This window comes from Geotrypetes seraphini, chromosome 11, assembly GCF_902459505.1.
Source record: "Geotrypetes seraphini chromosome 11, aGeoSer1.1, whole genome shotgun sequence".
In the NCBI taxonomy this organism is placed as follows: Eukaryota; Metazoa; Chordata; class Amphibia; order Gymnophiona; family Dermophiidae; genus Geotrypetes; species Geotrypetes seraphini.
In genome coordinates, this window is record NC_047094.1 from 988925 (window position 1) to 1013231 (window position 24307).

General features: G+C 52.2%; 1 protein-coding gene across 4 annotated transcripts in view; it reads right to left on the reverse strand.

Moving 5' to 3' along the window:
* Positions 1-23968, reverse strand: part of USP31 (ubiquitin specific peptidase 31) — a 377558-nt gene extending 353590 nt beyond the window's left edge. For all 4 annotated transcript variants that reach the window (XR_004536457.1, XR_004536456.1, XR_004536455.1 and 1 more), the window contains exon 1: positions 23350-23968. Coding sequence is in view for 1 of the 4 variants with exons in the window: in XM_033914358.1 (XP_033770249.1) it covers positions 23350-23853 (504 nt within the window). In the remaining 3 variants the exon portion in view is untranslated. The remainder of the gene's footprint in view (positions 1-23349) is intronic.
* Between the last annotated feature and the right edge of the window lie 339 nt (positions 23969-24307).

Here is a 24307-nt window from a genome sequence, read left to right on the forward strand (position 1 = left end):
TTGTTCACATAATACATTGCCACCTGATTGTCCGTGCGGACGAGGACCACCTGGTCCTGCAATATGTGAACGAAGGCTCGAAGTGCTAGGAAGATGGCTCGCAGCTCTAGCACGTTGATGTGACACTGACGGTCTTCTGCCGACCACAGGCCCTGCGTGCGAAGACCGTCGAGGTGGGCTCCCCACGCGTACTCCGAGGAGTCCGTGGTCAGGACCTTGCGAAAAGGCGGAGTGCGGAACAATAGCCCCATGGACAGATTTGAAGAGTCTGTCCACCAACGCAGCGATTTCCGCAAGGGCGGAGTCACCGAAATGAGGCGAGACACCGGGTCGCACTCCTGACGCCACTGGGACGCGAGGGTCCACTGAGGGATCCTCAGATGTAGCCTCGCAAACGGCGTGACATGTACCGTCGAGGCCATATGGCCCAGCAGCATCATCATGCGCTTGGCCGACACCTTCGACAGTTGAGAGACCTGGTGGCTCATCCGTAACAGGGCTTCCAACCGCTGGGTCGGCAGGTAGGAGCGTAGGCGCACCGTGTCCAGCACCGCACCTATGAATTGAAGAGACTGCGACGGCCTCAACTGAGACTTTGGAAAGTTTATCTCGAACCCGAGAGTTTGCAGGAAGGCAATAGACTGTCGGGTCGCTGAGATAACCCCCTCCCTGGTCGGGGCTTTGATGAGCCAATCGTCCAGGTAAGGGAACACGTGAAGTCCACGCGACCTGAGGGCTGCTGCAACCACCACCATGCACTTCGTGAATACTCGTGGGGACGCGGCCAGGCCGAAGGGCAGTACCCTGTACTGGAGGTGGAGGTCCCCCACCTGGAATCGTAAGAATCTTCGACAGGCGGGGTGCACCGGAACATGGGTGTATGCTTCCTTCAGGTCGAGGGAGCACATCCAGTCCCCTTCCTCCAAGAGGGGATACAGAACCGGGAGAGATAGCATTCGAAACTTCTCCCGGGCCAGGAATTTGTTGAGCTTCCTGAGGTCCAGTATGGGGCGCAGGTCCCCGGTCTTTTTTGGGACCAAGAAGTAGCGGGAGTAAAACCCCGTACCCCACTGGTCCTTGGGGACCGGCTCGACCGCCCGAAGCTTCAAGAGGGCTTTGGCTTCGGTTATAAGGGTCGGTAGCTGCGAACGGTTGCAGGGGACTAAACTTGGGGGACTGTCCGGCGGCGAGGACACAAAGTTGAGCGAGTAGCCCTCGGAGACGATCCGGAGCACCCAAGCGTCTGAGGTAATCCCGGTCCATGCCTCCCGGAAGGACCGAAGACGGCCCCCGATAGGAAGGGGTTCCTGTGAAAGTGCGGAGGGGAACCCGCCCCGTCCGCTCAGCCCGTCAAAAGGAAGGCGCTGGCTTAGAAGGGCCCTGCGCCGGGGCTTGGGGTTGTCCCCCTCTGCCTCGCTGAGACGGACGTCTCGGAGGCGGTCTCGAGAAAGCCGGGGTCGACTTCTGAGGGTATCGGCGCGGCGGAGGCCGAAAGGGTTTCTGCGGCGGGGGCCTAGGTTTGGGGCGGACCAGGGATGCTAGAGAGCGCTCCTGTTCCGACAAGCGCTTGGTCGCCGCATCCAATGACTCGTCGAATAACTCGGACCCCACACAAGGCAAGTCTGCCAGGCGTTCCTGCAGGTTTGGGTCCATGTCGAGGGTGCGAAGCCAGGCCAAGCGGCGCATGGCCACCGCGAGGGCCGACACCCTCGAAACCAGCTCAAAGGCGTCGTACACTGCATGGAATAGGTACAACCGCAATTGAGACAGGTTGGACATAAACTTGTCGAATCCTGCTCTTTGGGAGTCCGGCAACGAGTTTCGATATTGAGGAAGGTCCTTCACCATACCACGCAAAAAGGAGGAAAAGGTGAAGGCGTAATTTAGAACCCTGGTGGCCATCAGGGAATTTGAATAGAGGCGACGGCCAAACTTGTCCAGGGTCCGCCCCTCCCTGCCTGGTGGAACCGCCGCAGAAACCCGTGAGGGCTGTGATTTTTTAAGAGCAGACTCCACCAGAAGAGACTGGTGTGAGAGCTGCGCCTTATCGAACCCTTTAGGGGGAATCGTCCTATACTTCGATTCCATTTTTGAAGGCACAGACGTGACTGTAAGAGGGTTTGACAAGTTCTTCAGCCAGGTTTGCAGAAGGACACTGTTGAGAGGGAGTCTAGGCACCTCCCTAGGAAGAGTGGGGAGGTCCTGTTCCTCCAAAAATTCTTTGGAATACCGAGAGCCTACCATCAGGTCAATCCCCAGGGCTTGGGCCATGTCCTGAACGAAGGATGAAAATGAGGACGGCCTAGCCTGGGGAGAGGGGGTTCTCGACCGCCCCACCGAGGAGAGGGGGGAGGCCTCATGGGAATAATGAGGATCCCTAACCGATCCCGAATCCCAGGATCCCCTCTCAAGGGCCCTCGAGGGGGAAGGGGAAGTTATCCTCCTCGCAGAACCCTTGGGTGAGGACCCCGGGGTTCGTGGGACACTCTCCCGTTTCCTCGGCGAGGCGGCCCGGGAAGACTTCCCATGGGGTGAGCGGAGGAGCCTCGGGTTGTCGAGGCGCAACTCCGACACCTGCAGCGCCTCGCCCCCGAACGACGAGGAACGGTCGCGCCGAGGCGAGCCTCGGGGCCGCTTAGACTTCCTCGATCGACGCCCCGTCCGAGGTCGCGTCGAGGGCGAGGCGTGTCTGGAAGACCCGGAGGAAGAGGAGGAAAGACGGCGCACTCTGCGCAACTTTTCTTTGGGCCTTACACTCCGCTCAGGGGGTTCCCCCGAGGTCGAGGTCCGGGGCGGGGCCGAGACCGAGGTGAACGGGGCCCCAGTACCCGAGACCGAGGTCGCCGAGGCCGGGGCTCCCGAGGGAGCCGAGGCCGGGGCCTCCGAGACCGAAGGCGCCCAGGCCGAGGTCGAGGCCGCCGGAACCGCAGCACGCTGCAACACTTCCAGGGCTCCCGACAGCTCCGATGAGATCAGAGCTCGGAGGAGATCCTGGAAGGCCGGAATCCCCACGAAGGTGGGGAGTTCCGAGTCCGGGGCACACTCCCTGGAGGGCGACCTCGGTCTCGAGTATTCCCTCGGGGTGTGCGGAGTCGAGGTCCGATGCGGGGCCGGGGTCGACCCACCCGCCTTGGCCTGACTCGAGGATGGCTTCTTTGCTGAAGGGGATGGAACAGAGGACTTACCCGAAGCTTGCTTCACTGACGACGCCTTCGAGGAAGAGGGCCGAGGCGAGGCCGGGCCCCCGAGGACGCCGAGGCCGAGGTCAAGGCCGGGGCCGAAGCCGAGGCCGACGTCGAGGCCTTAGGCGGCGCGTCGACGGCGAACAATTCGGCCATTCTTGCCTTACGGCGACGGAGGGCCCTGTTTTGGAAGGTAGCACAGCGATCACACGAGTCTGTCGGATGTTCGGGCCCAAGACAGACAATGCACCACCGGTGAGGGTCAGTGATGGAAAGCAACCTCTCACACCGGCTGCACTTTTTGAATCCCGTAACAGGACGGGACATCCACGAAGAAAAGAAGAAGGCCGGGAACGTACCGACGTCCCGCGGCCACGGCTTCCGGGAGCCCCCGGAGCCCGACGAAAAACGAAAGACTTTTTTTTTTTTTTTTGAAAAGAAACGAAAGGAAAACAGCACCGCGAACTAATTCGAAGGGAAAAACAAACTAAACGCGGCAGCTAGAAGGCAAAAACACTGGAGCTCAGATCCACAGGGCTTTCTTGCTCCGCGGAAAAATTTGAACTGAGGACCACGAGGTGGGATGCGCCCTCTAGTGGGCGAGAAGGCACGCACATGCGTGGTGCAGTGTGCAAACTTGAAACTTCAATCAAGTTTGCTTGAAAAGCTGTCCGCGCCGGGGCTCCGTAGATGACGTCACCCACATGTGAGAATATCATGCCTGCTTGTCCTGGGATAAACTACTATTACTATTAATTATTGCTATAACGCTACCAGACGCATACAGTGCTGCACAGTCACAAAGAAGAAGAAACAGTCCCTGCTCGAAAAAGCTTACAATCTAAACAGACAAGACAGACAAAATAGTATAAAGTAAAAGGCGAACTACAGGGGTCCAAGGACCAAGTGAAACTAGAGACCAAAAAGAAGAGAAAGCAGCAGGAGCAGGAAAAATGCTGGGAAAAACCAAAAGGCGAACTACAGGGGGTCCAAGGATCTAGTGAAACTAGAGACTGAAAAGAAGAGGGAACGACGGGAGCTAGAGACACAGGTGGATACGAGGGTACAGGCTGAGGACAAAAAAGACACACCACAGGGAGAGGAGGAACAAAGCGAAATTCAGGGGTTGGCAGCCCGTGAGGGGGACGGCAAGAGAAACAAATCACAAGAAAAATCAGCAGGGGCAGAAAAAAACCGGGATTTAAATTGCTTATACACAAATGCAAGGAGTCTAAGGACCAAGATGGGAGAACTGGAAGTCATGGCCAAAAGAGAGGACCTAGATATAATTGGAATCACAGAAACATGGTGGACAGAGGACAAATGGGACGTGGTACTGCCAGGGTATAAACTCTATAGGAGAGACAGGACTTACAAGAAGGGTGGAGGAATAGCACTATATGTAAATCCAGCAACATCATCTGGAAATCGTGAGAAAGACACAGATCTCTTCCCCCCTCCTTTCTCTCTTGCACAGCCCTCCTTTGCACTTCAAAAATGCATTCTGCCTCCAGCAAAATAAATAGTAACCCCTGCTCAGGAGCAAGGCACGCAAACTTCACCCTGAATGAAAAATCGTTGGTACTTTTTAAAAAAAAAGTCTGGTGGTCCAGCGGTATCCCTCCCTCGCTAGACGGCTCTCGCTCAGGTCAGGAGCGAAGATGTGAGGAGCAAGCTCAAGCGCTCCTGCTTCGGCCCGCCGCTTTCTCCTCGCATCCATACTCCTAATCTGAGTATGAGAGCTGTCTAGCAGGGACAGGAGAGATTTTAAAAGGTATGGGGTATTTTTTTTTTTTAATTCCCTTGACGGTTGTTGGTTGGTTTTGTTTTTTTTTAATTTTTCTGTGCCAGACCGCGTGAAGGGAAGGGGGGATTGGGGGAAATGGTGATGCTGCTGCACAGGGAAGTGGGGTGGGGGAGGGAAATGCTGCTGCACAGGGAAATGGAGGGGGAGGGAATGCTGCTGCTGTACAGGAAAGTGGGGTGGGGGGAAATGCTGCTTCTGTTGCTGATGCACCCAATTGGGGAAAGAGAGGGAAGGAAGGAGAAGGAAGAGGAGAGGAACAAGAGAAAAAGCCAAGTTCATGGGAGGGGGGGAAGGAAAGGAGATATCAGACCATGGAGGGGGAGGGAGAGATGCCAGGGCATGGGGGAAAGGAAGAAGACAGATGCCAGACCAGGGGAAAGGAAGGAAGGAGGGAGGGAGAGAAAGGAAGGAAAGAGATGCCAGACCATGGAAATAGGACGGAAGAAGAGAGAGATAGGAAGGGAAGGGAAGACATGGAAACGTAGATTTTGAAAAGAAAGCAGAAAAATTGAACATTAAGTTAATACCAAAGATGGATGCAAGGCAGAAAGTGAAGACGGAGAGAAAAACAGTCAAAGGACAAGAAGGCCCTGGAAACATAGTTGAAAGCACAGAAAAATAAAGTCACCAGACAACAAAGGTAGGGAAAATGGTTTTATTTTCAATATAGTGATTGAAATGTGCCAGTTTTGAGAAAGAAAAGATATTAAACTTTAAATGTGAGTGCTGCAGAAAAAAATAGAGTACTTGGAAGGCCGCAGAAAAAATAATTAATGGCTTATTAAAGAAATGACAATTTTGCATGACGTAAAACTCTTTATAGTTTATATATCTTTCCTTTTAACTGTTAAAGGAAAGTTTTATAAACTATAAAGAGTTTTACCTCATGCGAAATTGTCATTTCTTTAATAAAACATTAACTATTTTTTCTGCGGCCCTCCAAGTACCTACAAATCCAAAATGTGGCCCCGCATAGGGTTTGAGTTTGAGACCACTGGACTAGGGGGACCTGCAAAGGAAGTGGAAGTAGTAGGGCCACTAGGCAACAACGATCACAACATGATCCGGCATAAATTAGAAGTAGGGACATCAAAGGTGAGGAGAACCACATGGACAGCGCTCAACTTCAGGAAAGGGAACTACGATGCTATGAGGAAAATGGTGAGAAAGAAACTCAGAAACAGCTCTAGAATGATGGGGACCGTAGAGAAAGCCTGGTCCCTACTCAGGGACACGGTGCAAGAAGCACAAAACCTGTACATCACCAGGTTTAGGAAGGGGTGCAAAAAAAAAAAAAATTGAATAAAAGACCCGGTGTAGATAACAAATGAAGTGAAGAAGGCGATATGTGACAAGAAAATGTTGTTCCGAAAAAGGACCAAACTGAGGAAAACCGGAAGGAACACAAAAAACTCCAAAAGGAATGCCATCGAGTGGTTAGAAAAGTAAAAAGAGAATACGAAGAGAGGCTGGCTGGGTAAGCAAGAAACTTCAAAGCGTTCTTCAGATACGTGAAAGGGAAGCAACCAGCGAGAGAGGAGGTGGGACCGTTAGATGATGGAGACAGAAAGGGAGTGGTTAAGGAGGAAAAAGAGGTAGCTGATAGGTTAAACAGGTTCTTTTCGTCGGTCTTCACGAGCGAGCACACGTCCAATGTACCAGAACCCAAGGAGATCATAAATGGGGATCAAGATGAAAAACTGGAGCAAATAGAGGTAAGTCATGAGGATGTCCTCCAACAGATAGATAGATTGAAAAGCAACAAATCACCAGGCCCAGACGGAATCCACCCAAAGGTACTAAAAGAACTGAGGAACGAAATAACGGAGGACTGGAAACTAGCAAATGTCACACCTATCTTTAAAAAGGAATCGAGGGGTGACCCGGGGAACTACAGGCCGGTGAGCTTGACTTCGGTTCCGGGTAAGATGATGAAAGCACTGATAAAGGACAGCATCTGTGAACACATAGAAAGAAATGGACAACTAAAAACGAGCCAACATGGCTTCTGTAAGGGAAGATCGTGCCAAACAAACCTACTACACTTCTTTTAAGGGATAAACAGCCAGGTGGACAAAGGGGAATCCATAGACATAATTTATTTCGACTTCAAAAAAGCCTTTGACAAAGTACCCCATGAGCAGCTACTTAGGAAGCTGTGGAACCACGGGGTGGGAGGGGATGTACACAGATGGATCAGACACTGGTTGGCAGGCAGAAGGCAAAGGGTTGGAGTGAAGGGCCAATACTCGGACTGGCAGAGGGTCACGAGCGGTGTTCCGCAGGGGTCGGTGCTGGCACCACTGCTGTTCAATATATTTATAAACGACTTGGAAACAGGGATGAAGTGTGAAGTTATAAAATTTGCTGATGACACCAAACTCTGCAGCAGAGTTAGGACCACAGAGGAGTGCGAAGACCTGCAAAGGGACCTAAGCAAACTGTAAGAGTGGGCAAATAAATGGCAAATGCGCTTTAACATAGAGAAATGCAAGGTCATGCATATAGGGAAAAGGAACCCAATGTTCAGCTACAAAATGGGGGGAGCATTGCTGGGGGAAAGTAATCTTGAAAAAGACTTGGGTGTGCTGGTGGATACAACAATGAAATCAACGGCACAATGTGCAGCAGCCTCAAAGAAAGTAAACAGAATACTGGGCATCATTAAGAAGGGTATCACAACCAGGACGAAGGAAGTCATCATGCTGCTGTATCGTGCGATGGTGCGCCCGCATCTGGAATACTGTGTCCAATATTGGTCGCCGTACCTCAAGAAGGACATGGCGATACTTGAGAGGGTCCAGAGAAGAGCGACGAAAATGATAAAAGGTATGGAAGACTGTTCATACGCTGACAGGCTGGACAAGCTGGGGCTCTTCTCCCTGGAGAAGAGGAGACTTAGAGGACACATGATAGAAACTTTCAAGATCATGAAGGGCATAGAGAAGGTAGACAAGGATAGATTCTTCAGACTACGGGGAACCACAAGTACAAGAGGGCACTCGGAGAAACTGGAAGGGGACAGGTTTAGAAACAATGCCAGGAGGTTTTTCTTCACTCAGAGGGTTGTGGACACATGGAACACGCTCCCGGAGGAGGTGGTCGGGCAGAGTACACTACGGTGATTCAAAGAGGGATTGGATAGATTCCTGAAGGATAGGGGGATTGAGGGGTACAGGGAGAGGTAGATAGGGTATAGAAAGAAAAATAAGGAGGCTATAGGGCTAAATCAAGAAAACCTGACAGGTCATGGACCCGATGGGCTGCCGCGGGTGCGAACTGCTGGGCGCGATGGACCTCTGGCCTGACCCAGCGGAGGCAACTTCTTATGTTCTTAAGTCATTTCAAAAGGTTTCCTCAAAAGCAAATTTATTCTTAGAAACTACCCATATAAAATATTTATGTAAGCATAGTGAGTAAGTGGTTTTTAAAAAGGTGCAAAACATATGTCCTAAATATGCTACAAATTGCAAATATGGAATTCTGAATTAAAATATGTGGATAGAGGGAAAACAAGGATCTAAAATTAAGCATACAGTAGTTTAATAAAAGTACTCTTCATATGCTCCAAATTTTGAACATCGGATAAATACTATTTAATTAAAGCAACTATGAAATCTCTTTCCATATAATAAAAGGACAAGTCTGATCGCAGTGGTCCATGCCGTATCATCACAAGTGGACTACTACAATGACCTATACATTGGCTTGAACTAAATCCAACTACTGTAGTTCAGGATGCTGCAGCACAACTGAGGGAGTTGCAAGTACTGTAACTGCATCAAATCCTTCCTACAAGAACTACACTGGCCATCATTACCTTACATAGCCAAATTGTAAAATCTTTTTCTTTGATTTTAAGATACTCAGAAAAAAATACATGTGCAGTGTTCTCCCTAGGGCCTTTTAGCTGAGCGGTCCGCCCAGCTAATTTAGACAAGTGCCGGCTATTATCTGCTGCTGCCGCCGCCGTTGAACATTTTTTAAAAAACCCGGCTTGGAGATTTCAGCCCGTAGCGAGCTTATGCTTCGGGGCTCTATTGGGGGGAAATGCTGCCGGGTCCTGCCTTCGGGGAAACAGAAAGTAGGCAGGACCCAGCAGCAAGAAGAGCAAATGCTTCACTAACCTGTCTCCCGCCTTAGCCCGTAGCGAACGCTTGCTTCAGGGCTCTCAACATGCGCGTGACGGCTTCCCTTCTCTTCCCTCCGAAACCGGAAGTTATGTCCAGGGCGGGGAGGGGGGAAGAGAAGGAAAACCGGCACACACACGTCAGCACCCTGGAGCATGAGTTCGCTACGGGCTAAGGCAGGAAACTTACAATTTGCTGCTCTTGCTGCCGGGTCCTGCCTATTTTCTGTTTCCGCGAAGGCAAGACCCAGCAGCACTTCTCTACATCGCTCCTTAGTGTTTATGTAGTGGTGCAGTGAGGGGCCATCGGCTGTGATTACCACAGCCAGCACTTTACTGGCGCAGGCAGTAGCAGCAGGAGGACGATGGTGGCCTTATGTAATCAATGAGGCGAGCCCAGCAGTGGCGCTGCAGTGCCTGCGGGTGGCGTGCGAGAGTGTGACAGCCACCCTGGAGTCGCTGCACTTCAACAAACTGGACTTTGGTGAGACCGGCGTGCTCAATCACTTCTGCAACGCAGGTGCACGGGAAGCGCGAGAGTGGGGGTAGAAAGTGGCCACAGTGAGAAGGTATCAGGCCCCGTAGGGTTGTTGGGGGTGTATATGGGGTTTTTATTACTTATAACCAGCTGAATTTCAAAATAAAAGTGTGAGCAGAGTGGCTGTACTGCTATAAATAATTCGTTTAAAAAGTGCACTAACAAATTGCCATCTTAATGGAAATTCTTGCAAGCCCCCTTGTTAATACTGCTGTTTTCTTGGTAGTTATTTCAGCTGGGGTTGTTTTTTGTGGGGTTTTTTGGCAGCTCAGAAGAGCCAAACTGAGCAGTCTTTTACCTCTCCTTTACTGTCACTACAGAATTTGCTTTTTCTTCATTGTCATTTTCAGAGCCCCCCACTCCCTTTTTCCTGCTCCTCCTTTTCACAGCTGGGCCTTCCTCCCACAAAAGGACAAACGGTGAGTGAGAAGTGTCACCACCACATTGTCCTGTCCAGAAGGCTGAGCCAATCTTCCATGTCTGCTTTCAAAGGCTGTTCAGAAAAATCTAAAGTTTTCCCCATGAATTTGATTGTACTTGATCAGAAAATAATTTTTATAAAAAATTTGAAAGCCCTTCCTGGGGTCTCTCAAAGTCACTGATTACAAAGCTCCATTTTTCTTAAAATTTGATATTATTTTTGATTAATGAAGCAATTTTCTTGGTATTATAGCTATAACTGTTTAGATTGCTGCAGCTGCCAATGCTCCAGGAGGGAGGTTTGTTGGTCATCTCACGGTGGGGTTCGCATGGAAGGGAGAGATAGGAGGGTCGGTGGGGGGGGGAGAAGTGGGCTGCTCTGGTTGTTCCAAGACCTAGCGTCATTAACTTCTTTGGGCAGTGTTTACAATTTGCTGCTGTTGCCAGCTTCAGGCCTTCCTCTCTGCCGAGTCCTGCCTAATTCCTGTTTCCATGAAGGTAGAATCCAACAGAGAAGGCCCGAAGCCGGCAACAGCAGCAAATTGTGAATGCTGCTGCTGCCCGAAGAAGTTCATGACCGGGGAGGGGTGACAGAAGGAGGAAAGGGAGCAGAGGGTGGAGAGAATTGCTGCACGCAACTGGAGGGAGAAAGAAAGGGAGAAGGAAGATGGGGGAGGGTGGGAAAGGAAGGAATGAAAGGAGATGCCAGAGCATGGAGGGGGAGGGGGAGATTGAAGAAAAGGAGAGAGATGCCAGGGAATCAGGGAAGGGAAGGAGACAAGAGATGCCAGCCCGTGGGGTGGGAAGGAAAGAAAGGAGAAGAGAGAGATGTCAGAAGAGGTGGTGACAGAGAGAGAAAAATGGAGAGCTGGCAGAGCTGAAATCAATCATGTACAAAGGAGAGACGGGGCACAGGGTAGATAGTTTATGGAAGGAGCATAGAAAGAGGGAAGATACCATATGGAACAGGGAGAGGGCAGACAGTGGATGGAAAGGGCTGATGCTGCATGGAAGACAGAGAGAGGACAGATGCTGGCTAGAAAGAAGAGAGTGAAGACAAGATGATTAAAGCAGAAACGACAAAAGATAGAAAAAAGATTTTTTGTTGCTTTAGAATAAAATAGTATTGTAGTTGTATTAGAAACAGAAAATAAGGTAATCTTTTTACTGGACTTATTTTAATACATTTTTTACTAACTTTAGAGACCAAAACCCCCTTTCTCAGGTCAGGACAGTATAATGTAACAGCAGTATACTATATTGACCTAAAGAAGGAGGCTGTGGCCTCTGAAAGTTAATTGAAAAATTGATTAGCCCAATAAAATGGTATATTCTTATCTTCAATTTAATGTTTTATTTTTATTTGTTAATTTATAAAGTGGTGATTGTTATGTATCAGTTTTTTCAAATTTACATTTACTGTCTTTATATTTTGCACAGTATTAGGGGACAAGTGTCACTGTTTCTGTGGTGGCAGATTCTGGTTTCTTGGTGGTTCAGTTTAACTTTTGTCTACATATTTTTATTTTTATTTTGTGATTATTCCATATTGGGCAAGGGTGTATCTGTGTTCTGTGTGTATGAAAAGGACATGGTTTTATGTTAGCATCGACTGTACAGGATCAATTGATTGTGAAGGATCTGGTTTGTTTAGTTTTACAGTGTGTGTGTTGGTGTTCTAGTGCTCACTGCAGTGTTTAAGATGTTGCCTTGTCCTAGGTGTACCCTTGTTGTGTGACTCATGGATTATTACTAAAAAAATAACTTTTTTATATAGAGGAGAGGGTTGTTAAAAATGATTAGCACTAGCTGTCATATATACTAGGTACGCCACTGGATTTAATGACCCTATTCTAACCACCAAATTTCCCTGTCCCGCCCCACTCGGCGACTTTTTCATGCCACCCGGCTGAATAAAAATTTCTGGGGAGAACACTGATGTGACAACATATTTTTCTGTCTTGCCATAAAGAACAGAAAGCAGTGCTTCTGACCTGAATTACCATACATACTTGAAAATTTTTGAGCCCAAAAATGTGGCTCTTGGTTTATATTCAGGTCAACACTGACCTGCCCCCCTCCCAAACCGGTTTGCAGGAGGGATCGATCCCTCCTGCCTCCTGTCCCAGCCCAATTCTAATTATTTTTATCTCCCTCCCACTTCCCCAGCATACCTTAAGTACCCTGGTGGTCCAGTGATGGCCAGGACAGTCGAACTTGTGGCAGCCAATCAGCTAGCGTCTCTATACGGGCAGAAGCGAAGGAAGGTTATTCCTGCCGCGATTCACCACCGGACCACCAGGGATAATTAAGGTACGTGGAGGTGATGGGAGGGAGATAAAAATAATTAGAATCGGGCTCAGAGAGGAGGGATCCCTCCTGTCCCAGCCACCTCTGGACCATCATGGGATCGGGAGGGGGCAAGGGTAAAGAACCTGGCAGGGAGGGAGGGGGGGCTGGGAGCAGAGACTGGCAGGGGAAGGAGTGAGTGAGGGGTCTGGATGCAGAATAGAAAGCTGCACGGGAACAGGGACGACGGGAATCCCGCGGGTTCCCCCTTCGGGTCACGGGGATCCTGTGGGGACGCCCCCTAGGGTCGCGGGGATCCCGCAGGGTTCAATGCCGTTCCTACCTGCCCTGCTACGAGGCCTCGTGTTCCATTTTCTTCCTGCCCTGCTGCAGCACACACAGCCAATCGGAAGTCTTCCCCAATGTCAGCGCTGACATCGTGAAGACTTCCAGTCGGCTGTGTGCGGCAGGGCAGGTAGGGAGAAGGCAGTGGCTTCCAAAGCGGGGGGCAGTCCGCCCCGGGTGCAGCCCGTGGGGGGTGGGGGGGAGTGAGTGTGCACAGCCAGTCAGGTCCCCCGATCGACCGACAAAAGGCCCGGCCGACAAACCTCCCTGCCCTGTAGTCGCGAATCTAAATTACCTTCTTACAGCAGCTTCCATACTCCAGCTGCTGTAAGAAGGTAATTTAGATCCGCGGCTACAGGGCAAGAAGGTTTGTCCAACCGGGCCTGTTCTGTTGTCGGTCGGGTGGAGAAGCGCCACAAAGGTAAGGGGCAGGGAGAGAGAAAGGAAGGAAAGGTGGAGTGGAGAAGGAAAGACGCTTGAGGGAAATGGGTAAAACTGAGGGGGGAGAAGGACGCTGAAAGCACTGGGGAAGACAAAAGGGTGGAGGAGGACGCTGAAAGGACATGGGGAGGACGGGAGGGGGGGAGAAGGACGCTGAAAGCACATGGGGAAGACAGAGGGGGAAGAAGGACCCTGAAAGGACATGGGGGGAAGACAGGGGGGGAGAAGGATGCTGAAAGGACATGGGGAAGATAAAGGGGTAGAGAAGGATGCTGAAAGGACATGGGGAAGACAAAGGGGTAGAGAAGGATGCTGAAGGACATGGGGAGGACGGGAGGAGGTGAGAAGGATGCTGAAAGGACATGGGGAATACAGGGGAGAGGACACTGAAAGCACATGTGGAAGACAGAGGGGGGAGAAGGATGCTGACAGGACATGGGGAAGATGGGGGGCAGAAGGAAACTGAAAGGAAATGGGGAAAGAGAGTGGGGAGAAGACCCTGGCAGGGAAGAAGACAGAGATGCCAGACTATGGGGGGAACGGAGGGAAGAAGATGGGTGCCAGACTAATTTGGAAGGGGGGAGAAAGGGAGAGGCACAGTAACAGAGCAAATGGAAGACGCAGAGAGAAGAGAGACAGTGGATGGAAGGAATTGAATGAGAACATAAGGAAAGCAGAAACCAGGCAACAAAGGTAGGAAAAAAATTATTATTTTTTTTTTGCTTCAGGATAAAGTAGTATATTAGTTGTGTTGATAAAAATTTATAATGTATTACCCGGCAACGTTAGTATAAGTCTTGCTTGAAGTATATATTCATGAAACCAATAGTACAACCATAAGAAGTTATCTTACTGTTGTGAATAACTTCAATCTATTCAGTTCAATATCATTCATAGGTCCTCAGCGGGCCACTGTTATTATCTTGACGTGGCCCCTTGACGTCATAGCCGGGGCTACATATAAAACAGCTGACTTGAAGCGTGGCCGCCATTATGGTTCCGACGTAATGGTGGAGTGAGCTAAACGAGTGGTGTAAGTGAATTTTATTGTTATACACTTTTAAGGCTAAATAGGTTTAAAATATTATGGGGATGAATATATGCTGGTTTACGTCACTTTTACATATTCTATATTGATGTAGGAGAGGGAGCCTTGATAAAGCCCTGGGGATTGACCGGGCGAAACATGTTGGCGACATCTGTTCCCTCCTGACTAACGTCGAACACACTAAGCTAAGTATTCTTAGCATATATTTAGAATCTTATTTCGAATAAGCTTTAAAATAAAAAAATCAAAAATGAATATATGGTCCGATGAGGATTTGGAGCGTAAAGCCACATACAATGAGAATTTTTGAGTATGTGGTGGCCCGCTGAGGACCTATGAATGATATTGAACTGAATAGATTGAAGTTATTCACAACAGTAAGATAACTTCTTATGGTTGTACTATTGGTTTGATAAAAATTTATAAACATTAGAGGCTCTGGTAGAAACCCGTTAACAAAGTATGTATTCTTCCCAATTAATATTTCCAAATTAATAAAGTCATTTTGCTTATTTTTAAATGGGTTTCTACCAGAGCCTTTAATTCAGTAGCATAATTAACTGAAATAACTATTTCTGAAGTTTATAGGGACGGGCGGGGACGTAGGGGATTCCTCGCGGGGACGGAGGGATTCTTCGCGGGGACGGGTAGGAGTCCTCACGGGGACAGGTGGGGACGGGTGGGATTTATGTCCCCGCACAACTCTCTAATTCAGAACCTGGCAGAGCAGCGAGGGAGGAGGAACAGGGTGCAGAGCCTGGCAGGGCAAGGTACTGCACTTCAATATTAAAACCCCTCCCCACGGTTTAAATTCGAGTCAACATTTTTCCTCCTTTTTTGGGGGGAAAAAGGTTATATCAGTTTATATTCAGGTTGGTTTATATTTGAGTACATACGATAGGTGTTAATTACATTATGTGAGAAAGGCTGAATAGCTGTAAAGGTCACCAGGGTAATCTGATTACTGTGTTAGCTTCAAAGGATCTGTTCGTAGCAATCCCCTACTACAAATCATATCTATATAAAGAAAGGAAAAGTCCAAGACAGAGGGGTCAGCGGCACATACAACAGAAGAGATGGTATTCAGGGACAGGGTTATGTGGCGACAGTGGCACTTGAAAGGGGTCATTGGCACAGAGTGACAGTAAGGACACTCAGGGACAGGGTTATGTGGAGACAGTGGCACTTGACGGGTCATTGGCGCAGAGTGACAGTAGAGAGGGCACTCGGGGACAGGGTTGTGTGGAGAAAGTGGCACTTGAGAGGGGTCTTTGGCGCAGTGTGTCAATTGAGATGGCACTCGGGGAGAGGGGTCGGCGGCATACGACAGTAGAGAGGGACAGGGTTATGTGGTGACAGTGTCATTTGAGAAGGGTCATTGGCGCAGAGTGTCAGTTGAGAGGGTACTCGGGGACAGGGTTATGTGGTGACAGTCGCACTTGAGAGGGGTCATTGGCGCAGAGAGACAGTTGAGAGGGCACTCGGGGAAAGGGTAATGTGGTGACAGTGACACTTGAGAGGGGTCATTGGCACAGAGTGACAGTAGAGGGGGCACTTGGAGACAGGGTTATTTGGTGACAGTGGCACTTAAGAGGAGTGATTGGCGCAGTGTGTCAATTGAGATGGTACTCAAGGAGAGGGATGGCGGCACATACGACAGTAGAGAGGGCATTTGGGGACAGGGTTATGTGGTGACATTGGCACTTGAGAGGGGTCACTGGTGCAGTGTCAGTTGAGACCGCACACAGGGAGAGGGTTATATGGCGAAAGTGGCACTTGAGAGGGGTCACTGGTGCCGACTGACAGTCAAAAGGGCATTTGGGGAAAGGGTTATGTGGTGACAGTGGCACTTCAGAGGGGTCATTGGCGCAGTGACAGTCAAGAGGGCATTTGGGGAGAGGGCTATGTGGTGACAGTGGCACTTGAGAGGGGTCATTGGCGCAGAGTGACAGTTGAGAGGGCATTTGGGGAGAGGGTTATGAGGAGACAGTGGCATTTGACAGGGGTCATTGGTGCCGAGAGACAGTCAAGAGGGCATTTGGGGACAGAGTTATGTGGAGACAGTGGCACTTGACAGGGGTCATTAGCGCCGAGTGACAGTCAGGGCATTTGGGGAGAGGGTTTTTTGGTGACAGTGGCACTTGAGGGGTCATTGGCGCCGAGTAACAGTTGAGAGGGCATATGGGGAGAGGATTATGTGGAGACAGTGGCACTTGACAGGGGTCATTGGCGCCGAGTGACAGTCGAGAGGGCATTTGGGGAGAGGGTTTTGTGGTGACAGTGGCACTTGAGAGGTGTCATTGGCGCCGAGTGACAGTCGAGAGGGCATTTGGAGAGAGGGTTTTGTGGTGACAGTGGCACTTGAGAGGGGTCATTGGCGCAGAGTGACAGTCGAGAGGACATTTGGGGACAGGGTTTTGTGGTGACAGTGGCACTTGAGAGGGGTCATTGGTGCCGAGTGACAGTCGAGAGGGCATTTGGGGACAGGGTTTTGTGGTGACAGTGGCACTTGAGAGGGGTCATTGGCGCAGAGTGAGTCGAGAGGGCATTTGGAGACAGGGTTTTGTGGTGACAGTGGCACTTGAGAGGGGTCATTGGTGCCGAGTGACAATTGAGAGGGCGTTTGGGGAGAGGGTTTTGTGGTGACAGTGGTACTTGAGAGTGGTCATTGGTGCCAAGTGACAGTTGAGAGGGCATTTGGGGAGAGGGTTTTGTGGTGACAGTGGCACTTGAGAGGGGTCATTGGCGCAGAGTGACAGTCGAGAGGGCATTTGGGGAGAGGGTTTTGTGGTGACAGTGGCACTTGAGAGGGGTCATTGGCGCAGAGTGACAGTCGAGAGGGCATTTGGGGACAGGGTTTTGTGGTGACAGTGGCACTTGAGAGGGGTCATTGGCGCAGAGTGACAGTTGAGAGGGCATTTGGGGACAGGGTTATGTGTGGCAGTGGCACTTGAGAGGGGTCATTGGCGCAGAGTGACAGTCGAGAGGGCAATTGGGGACAGGGTTTTGTGGTGACAGTGGCACTTGAGAGGGATCATTGGCGCAGAGTGACAGTTGAGAGGGCATTTGGGGAGAGGGTTTTGTGGTGACAGTGGCACTTGAGAGGGGTCATTGGCGCAGAGTGACAGTTGAGAGGGCATTTTGGGAGAGGGTTTTGTGGTGACAGTGGCACTTGAGAGGGGTCATTGGTGCCAAGTGACAGTCGAGAGGGCATTTGGGAGAGGGTTTTGTGGTGACAGTGGCACTTGAGAGGGGTCATTGGCGCAGAGTGACAGTTGAGAGGGCATTTGGGGACAGGGTTTTGTGGTGACAGTGGCACTTGAGAGGGGTCATTGGCGCAGAGTGACAGTCGAGAGGGCATTTGGGGAGAGGGTTTTGTGGTGACAGTGGCACTTGAGAGGGGTCATTGGCGCAGAGTGACAGTCGAGAGGGCATTTGGGGACAGGGGTTTTGTGGTGACAGTGGCACTTGAGAGGGGTCATTGGCGCAGAGTGACAGTCGAGAGGGCATTTGGGGACAGGGTTATGTGTGGCAGTGGCACTTGAGAGGGGTCATTGGCGCAGAGTGACAGTCGAGAGGGCATTTGGGGAGAGGGTTTTGTGGTGACAGTGGCACTTGAGAGGGGTCATTGGCGCAGAGTGACAGTTGAGAGGGCATTTTGGGAGAGAGTTTTGTGGTGACAGTGGCACTTGAGAGGGGTCATTGGCGCAGAGTGACAGTTGAGAGGGCATTTGGGGAGAGGGTTTTGTGGTGACAGTGGCACTTGAGAGGGGTCATTGGCGCAGAGTGACAGTTGAGAGGGCATTTGGGGAGAGGGTTTTGTGGTGACAGTGGCACTTGAGAGGGGTCATTGGCGCAGAGTGACAGTTGAGAGGGCATTTGGGGAGAGGGTTTTGTGGTGACAGTGGCACTTGAGAGGGGTCATTGGCGCAGAGTGACAGTTGAGAGGGCATTTGGGGAGAGGGTTTTGTGGTGACAGTGGCACTTGAGAGGGGTCATTGGCGCCGAGTGACAGTCGAGAGGGCATTTGGGGAGAGGGTTTTGTGGTGACAGTGGCACTTGAGAGGGGTCATTGGCGCCGAGTGACAGTCGAGAGGGCATTTGGGGAGAGGGTTTTGTGGTGACAGTGGCACTTGAGAGGGGTCATTGGCGCAGAGTGACAGTCGAGAGGGCATTTGGGGACAGGGTTTTGTGGTGACAGTGGCACTTGAGAGGGGTCATTGGCGCAGAGTGACAGTCGAGAGGGCATTTGGGGAGAGGGTTTTGTGGTGACAGTGGCACTTGAGAGGGGTCATTGGCGCAGAGTGACAGTCGAGAGGGCATTTGGGGAGAGGGTTTTGTGGTGACAGTGGCACTTGAGGAGTCATTGGCGCAGAGTGACAGTCGAGAGGGCATTTGGGGACAGGGTTTTGTGGTGACAGTGGCACTTGAGAGGGGTCATTGGCGCAGAGTGACAGTTGAGAGGGCATTTGGGGACAGGGTTTTGTGGTGACAGTGGCACTTGAGAGGGGTCATTGGCGCAGAGTGACAGTTGAGAGGGCATTTGGGGAGAGGGTTTTGTGGTGACAGTGGCACTTGAGAGGGGTCATTGGCGCAGAGTGACAGTTGAGAGGGCATTTGGGGACAGGGTTTTGTGGTGACAGTGGCACTTGAGAGGGGTCATTGGCGCAGAGTGACAGTTGAGAGGGCATTTGGGGAGAGGGTTTTGAGGTGACAGTGGCACTTGAGAGGGGTCATTGGCGCAGAGTGACAGTCGAGAGGGCATTTGGGGACAGGGTTTTGTGGTGACAGTGGCACTTGAGAGGGGTCATTGGCGCAGAGTGACAGTTGAGAGGGCATTTGGGGACAGGGTTATGTGTGGCAGTGGCACTTGAGAGGGATCATTGGCGCAGAGTGACAGTCGAGAGGGCATTTGGGGACAGGGTTTTGTGGTGACAGTGGCACTTGAGAGGGGTCATTGGCGCAGAGTGACAGTCGAGAGGGCATTTGGGGACAGGGTTATGTGTGGCAGTGGCACTTGAGAGGGATCATTGGCGCAGAGTGACAGTTGAGAGGGCATTTGGGGACAGGGTTATGTGTGGCAGTGGCACTTGAGAGGGATCATTGGCGCAGAGTGACAGTCGAGAGGGCATTTGGGGACAGGGTTTTGTGGTGACAGTGGCACTTGAGAGGGGTCATTGGCGCAGAGTGACAGTTGAGAGGGCATTTGGGGACAGGGTTATGTGTGGCAGTGGCACTTGAGAGGGATCATTGGCGCAGAGTGACAGTCGAGAGGGCATTTGGGGACAGGGTTTTGTGGTGACAGTGGCACTTGAGAGGGGTCATTGGCGCAGAGTGACAGTTGAGAGGGCATTTGGGGACAGGGTTATGTGTGGCAGTGGCACTTGAGAGGGATCATTGGCGCAGAGTGACAGTTGAGAGGGCATTTGGGGACAGGGTTTTGTGGTGACAGTGGCACTTGAGAGGGGTCATTGGCGCAGAGTGACAGTTGAGAGGGCATTTGGGGACAGGGTTATGTGTGGCAGTGGCACTTGAGAGGGGTCATTGGCGCAGAGTGACAGTCGAGAGGGCATTTGGGGACAGGGTTTTGTGGTGACAGTGGCACTTGAGAGGGGTCATTGGCGCAGAGTGACAGTTGAGAGGGCATTTGGGGAGAGGGTTTTGTGGTGACAGTGGCACTTGAGAGGGGTCATTGGCGCCGAGTGACAGTCGAGAGGGCATTTGGGGAGAGGGTTTTGTGGTGACAGTGGCACTTGAGAGGGGTCATTGGCGCCGAGTGACAGTCGAGAGGGCATTTGGGGAGAGGGTTTTGTGGTGACAGTGGCACTTGAGAGGGGTCATTGGCGCAGAGTGACAGTCGAGAGGGCATTTGGGGACAGGGTTTTGTGGTGACAGTGGCACTTGAGAGGGGTCATTGGCGCAGAGTGACAGTCGAGAGGGCATTTGGGGAGAGGGTTTTGTGGTGACAGTGGCACTTGAGAGGGGTCATTGGCGCAGAGTGACAGTCGAGAGGGCATTTGGGGACAGGGTTTTGTGGTGACAGTGGCACTTGAGAGGGGTCATTGGCGCAGAGTGACAGTTGAGAGGGCATTTGGGGACAGGGTTTTGTGGTGACAGTGGCACTTGAGAGGGGTCATTGGCGCAGAGTGACAGTTGAGAGGGCATTTGGGGAGAGGGTTTTGTGGTGACAGTGGCACTTGAGAGGGGTCATTGGCGCAGAGTGACAGTTGAGAGGGCATTTGGGGACAGGGTTTTGTGGTGACAGTGGCACTTGAGAGGGGTCATTGGCGCAGAGTGACAGTTGAGAGGGCATTTGGGGAGAGGGTTTTGTGGTGACAGTGGCACTTGAGAGGGGTCATTGGCGCAGAGTGACAGTTGAGAGGGCATTTGGGGACAGGGTTATGTGTGGCAGTGGCACTTGAGAGGGATCATTGGCGCAGAGTGACAGTTGAGAGGGCATTTGGGGAGAGGGTTTTGTGGTGACAGTGGCACTTGAGAGGGGTCATTGGCGCAGAGTGACAGTTGAGAGGGCATTTGGGGACAGGGTTTTGTGGTGACAGTGGCACTTGAGAGGGGTCATTGGCGCAGAGTGACAGTTGAGAGGGCATTTGGGGAGAGGGTTTTTGAGGTGACAGTGGCACTTGAGAGGGGTCATTGGCGCAGAGTGACAGTCGAGAGGGCATTTGGGGACAGGGTTTTGTGGTGACAGTGGCACTTGAGAGGGGTCATTGGCGCCGAGTGACAGTCGAGAGGGCATTTGGGGAGAGGGTTTTGTGGTGACAGTGGCACTTGAGAGGGGTCATTGGCGCCGAGTGACAGTCGAGAGGGCATTTGGGGAGAGGGTTTTGTGGTGACAGTGGCACTTGAGAGGGGTCATTGGCGCAGAGTGACAGTTGAGAGGGCATTTGGGGACAGGGTTATGTGTGGCAGTGGCACTTGAGAGGGGTCATTGGCGCAGAGTGACAGTTGAGAGGGCATTTGGGGAGAGGGTTTTGTGGTGACAGTGGCACTTGAGAGGGGTCATTGGCGCAGAGTGACAGTTGAGAGGGCATTTGGGGACAGGGTTATGTGTGGCAGTGGCACTTGAGAGGGGTCATTGGCGCAGAGTGACAGTTGAGAGGGCATTTGGGGAGAGGGTTTTGTGGTGACAGTGGCACTTGAGAGGGGTCATTGGCGCAGAGTGACAGTTGAGAGGGCATTTGGGGACAGGGTTTTGTGGTGACAGTGGCACTTGAGAGGGGTCATTGGCGCAGAGTGACAGTTGAGAGGGCATTTGGGGAGAGGGTTTTGAGGTGACAGTGGCACTTGAGAGGGGTCATTGGCGCAGAGTGACAGTCGAGAGGGCATTTGGGGACAGGGTTTTGTGGTGACAGTGGCACTTGAGAGGGGTCATTGGCGCCGAGTGACAGTCGAGAGGGCATTTGGGGAGAGGGTTTTGTGGTGACAGTGGCACTTGAGAGGGGTCATTGGCGCCGAGTGACAGTCGAGAGGGCATTTGGGGAGAGGGTTTTGTGGTGACAGTGGCACTTGAGAGGGGTCATTGGCGCAGAGTGACAGTCGAGAGGGCATTTGGGGACAGGGTTTTGTGGTGACAGTGGCACTTGAGAGGGGTCATTGGCGCAGAGTGACAGTCGAGAGGGCATTTGGGGAGAGGGTTTTGTGGTGACAGTGGCACTTGAGAGGGGTCATTGGCGCAGAGTGACAGTCGAGAGGGCATTTGGGGACAGGGTTTTGTGGTGACAGTGGCACTTGAGAGGGGTCATTGGCGCAGAGTGACAGTTGAGAGGGCATTTGGGGACAGGGTTTTGTGGTGACAGTGGCACTTGAGAGGGGTCATTGGCGCAGAGTGACAGTTGAGAGGGCATTTGGGGAGAGGGTTTTGTGGTGACAGTGGCACTTGAGAGGGGTCATTGGCGCAGAGTGACAGTTGAGAGGGCATTTGGGGACAGGGTTTTGTGGTGACAGTGGCACTTGAGAGGGGTCATTGGCGCAGAGTGACAGTTGAGAGGGCATTTGGGGGGAGGGTTTTGAGGTGACAGTGGCACTTGAGAGGGGTCATTGGCGCAGAGTGACAGTCGAGAGGGCATTTGGGGACAGGGTTTTGTGGTGACAGTGGCACTTGAGAGGGGTCATTGGCGCAGAGTGACAGTTGAGAGGGCATTTGGGGACAGGGTTATGTGTGGCAGTGGCACTTGAGAGGGGTCATTGGCGCAGAGTGACAGTCGAGAGGGCATTTGGGGACAGGGTTTTGTGGTGACAGTGGCACTTGAGAGGGGTCATTGGCGCAGAGTGACAGTCGAGAGGGCATTTGGGGACAGGGTTATGTGTGGCAGTGGCACTTGAGAGGGATCATTGGCGCAGAGTGACAGTTGAGAGGGCATTTGGGGACAGGGTTATGTGTGGCAGTGGCACTTGAGAGGGATCATTGGCGCAGAGTGACAGTCGAGAGGGCATTTGGGGACAGGGTTTTGTGGTGACAGTGGCACTTGAGAGGGGTCATTGGCGCAGAGTGACAGTTGAGAGGGCATTTGGGGACAGGGTTATGTGTGGCAGTGGCACTTGAGAGGGATCATTGGCGCAGAGTGACAGTCGAGAGGGCATTTGGGGAGAGGGTTTTGTGGTGACAGTGGCACTTGAGAGGGGTCATTGGCGCAGAGTGACAGTTGAGAGGGCATTTGGGGACAGGGTTATGTGTGGCAGTGGCACTTGAGAGGGATCATTGGCGCAGAGTGACAGTCGAGAGGGCATTTGGGGACAGGGTTTTGTGGTGACAGTGGCACTTGAGAGGGGTCATTGGCGCAGAGTGACAGTTGAGAGGGCATTTGGGGACAGGGTTATGTGTGGCAGTGGCACTTGAGAGGGATCATTGGCGCAGAGTGACAGTCGAGAGGGCATTTGGGGACAGGGTTTTGTGGTGACAGTGGCACTTGAGAGGGGTCATTGGCGCAGAGTGACAGTTGAGAGGGCATTTGGGGACAGGGTTATGTGTGGCAGTGGCACTTGAGAGGGGTCATTGGCGCAGAGTGACAGTCGAGAGGGCATTTGGGGACAGGGTTATGTGTGGCAGTGCTGTCAGTGGCACATGAAGGAGGACTGGGTGCGTGGAGTGTCTGTGGCAATGGTGGTTCGGGAGAGGGATGGGGGGCTCACCTTGAACTGGCGGCTGTGCTGCGGCGTGTACTCCAGAGTCCAGAGGGCCCGCAGGAGGCCGGCGAGCTGCTCGGTCACCTCACCGCGGCTTTGCACGAAGCCGTTGGCGTCGGGGTCGGCGGCGTCGGGGGCGCGCTTGTACTGCCCGAGCGCCAGGTACTCGGCGAAGAGCTCGGTGTTGCTCAGGCACTGCAGCACGGCGTTCATGAAGCAGGTGTTGCCGTGGTTGCGCAGCCCCGCCACGCCGGGCACGCGGTCGCGGGGGGGCGGTCGCGGCGGCGGGGGGGCCGGGGCGGGGGGCGCGCTTTCCACCTCCTCGGGCTCCGAGCTCAGGTGTGAGAGGGCGCTAAGAGTCCGCAACACGCGGCCCATGAGGCCGCCGAGGGAGCGCGCCGAAGTGCGGCGGAAGAGCCGCTTGCCCAGGGACTTCTTCTCCTTGCCTGGAGCGAGGGAGGCGGCGGGGGCCCCCGGCACCTCGGACATGGCGGCGGCGGCCGGGGGCATGGGCCGAGCGGGTCAGAATCGGCGCTTGCGCCTGCGCACTCCGGCCCACGGCAAAAGCCGGCTGCGGCAGAGCAAGGGCGGGGCGGGAACTTCCGGTTGCGCCTGCGCACTGCACTCCCAGTTACTACAGTGGCTGGCCGCGCACAAGCACTTCCCCTTGGACCGCGCTGAAGGGTTGACGTCACGGTGACCTAGCAAGTTCGCCTCCTTAGTTCTAGGAAAGCCTCGTGCATGTGAGCATGGTTTCCCGCTCAAATGTATCAACTTCACGTACTGTGCTAGTGCACTCCCCACCAGATCTATTGCCCAGGTCACTCTTTCATTATTATCCAGGGACAGCAGGCAGATATTCTCACATGTGGGTGATATCATCCCAATGTTAAAAGTAAACTGTCATTTTAAGTTTTAAGAAACTTTGCGACTGAAGAGTTGAGGTGAAGTCCAGTCATGGGTC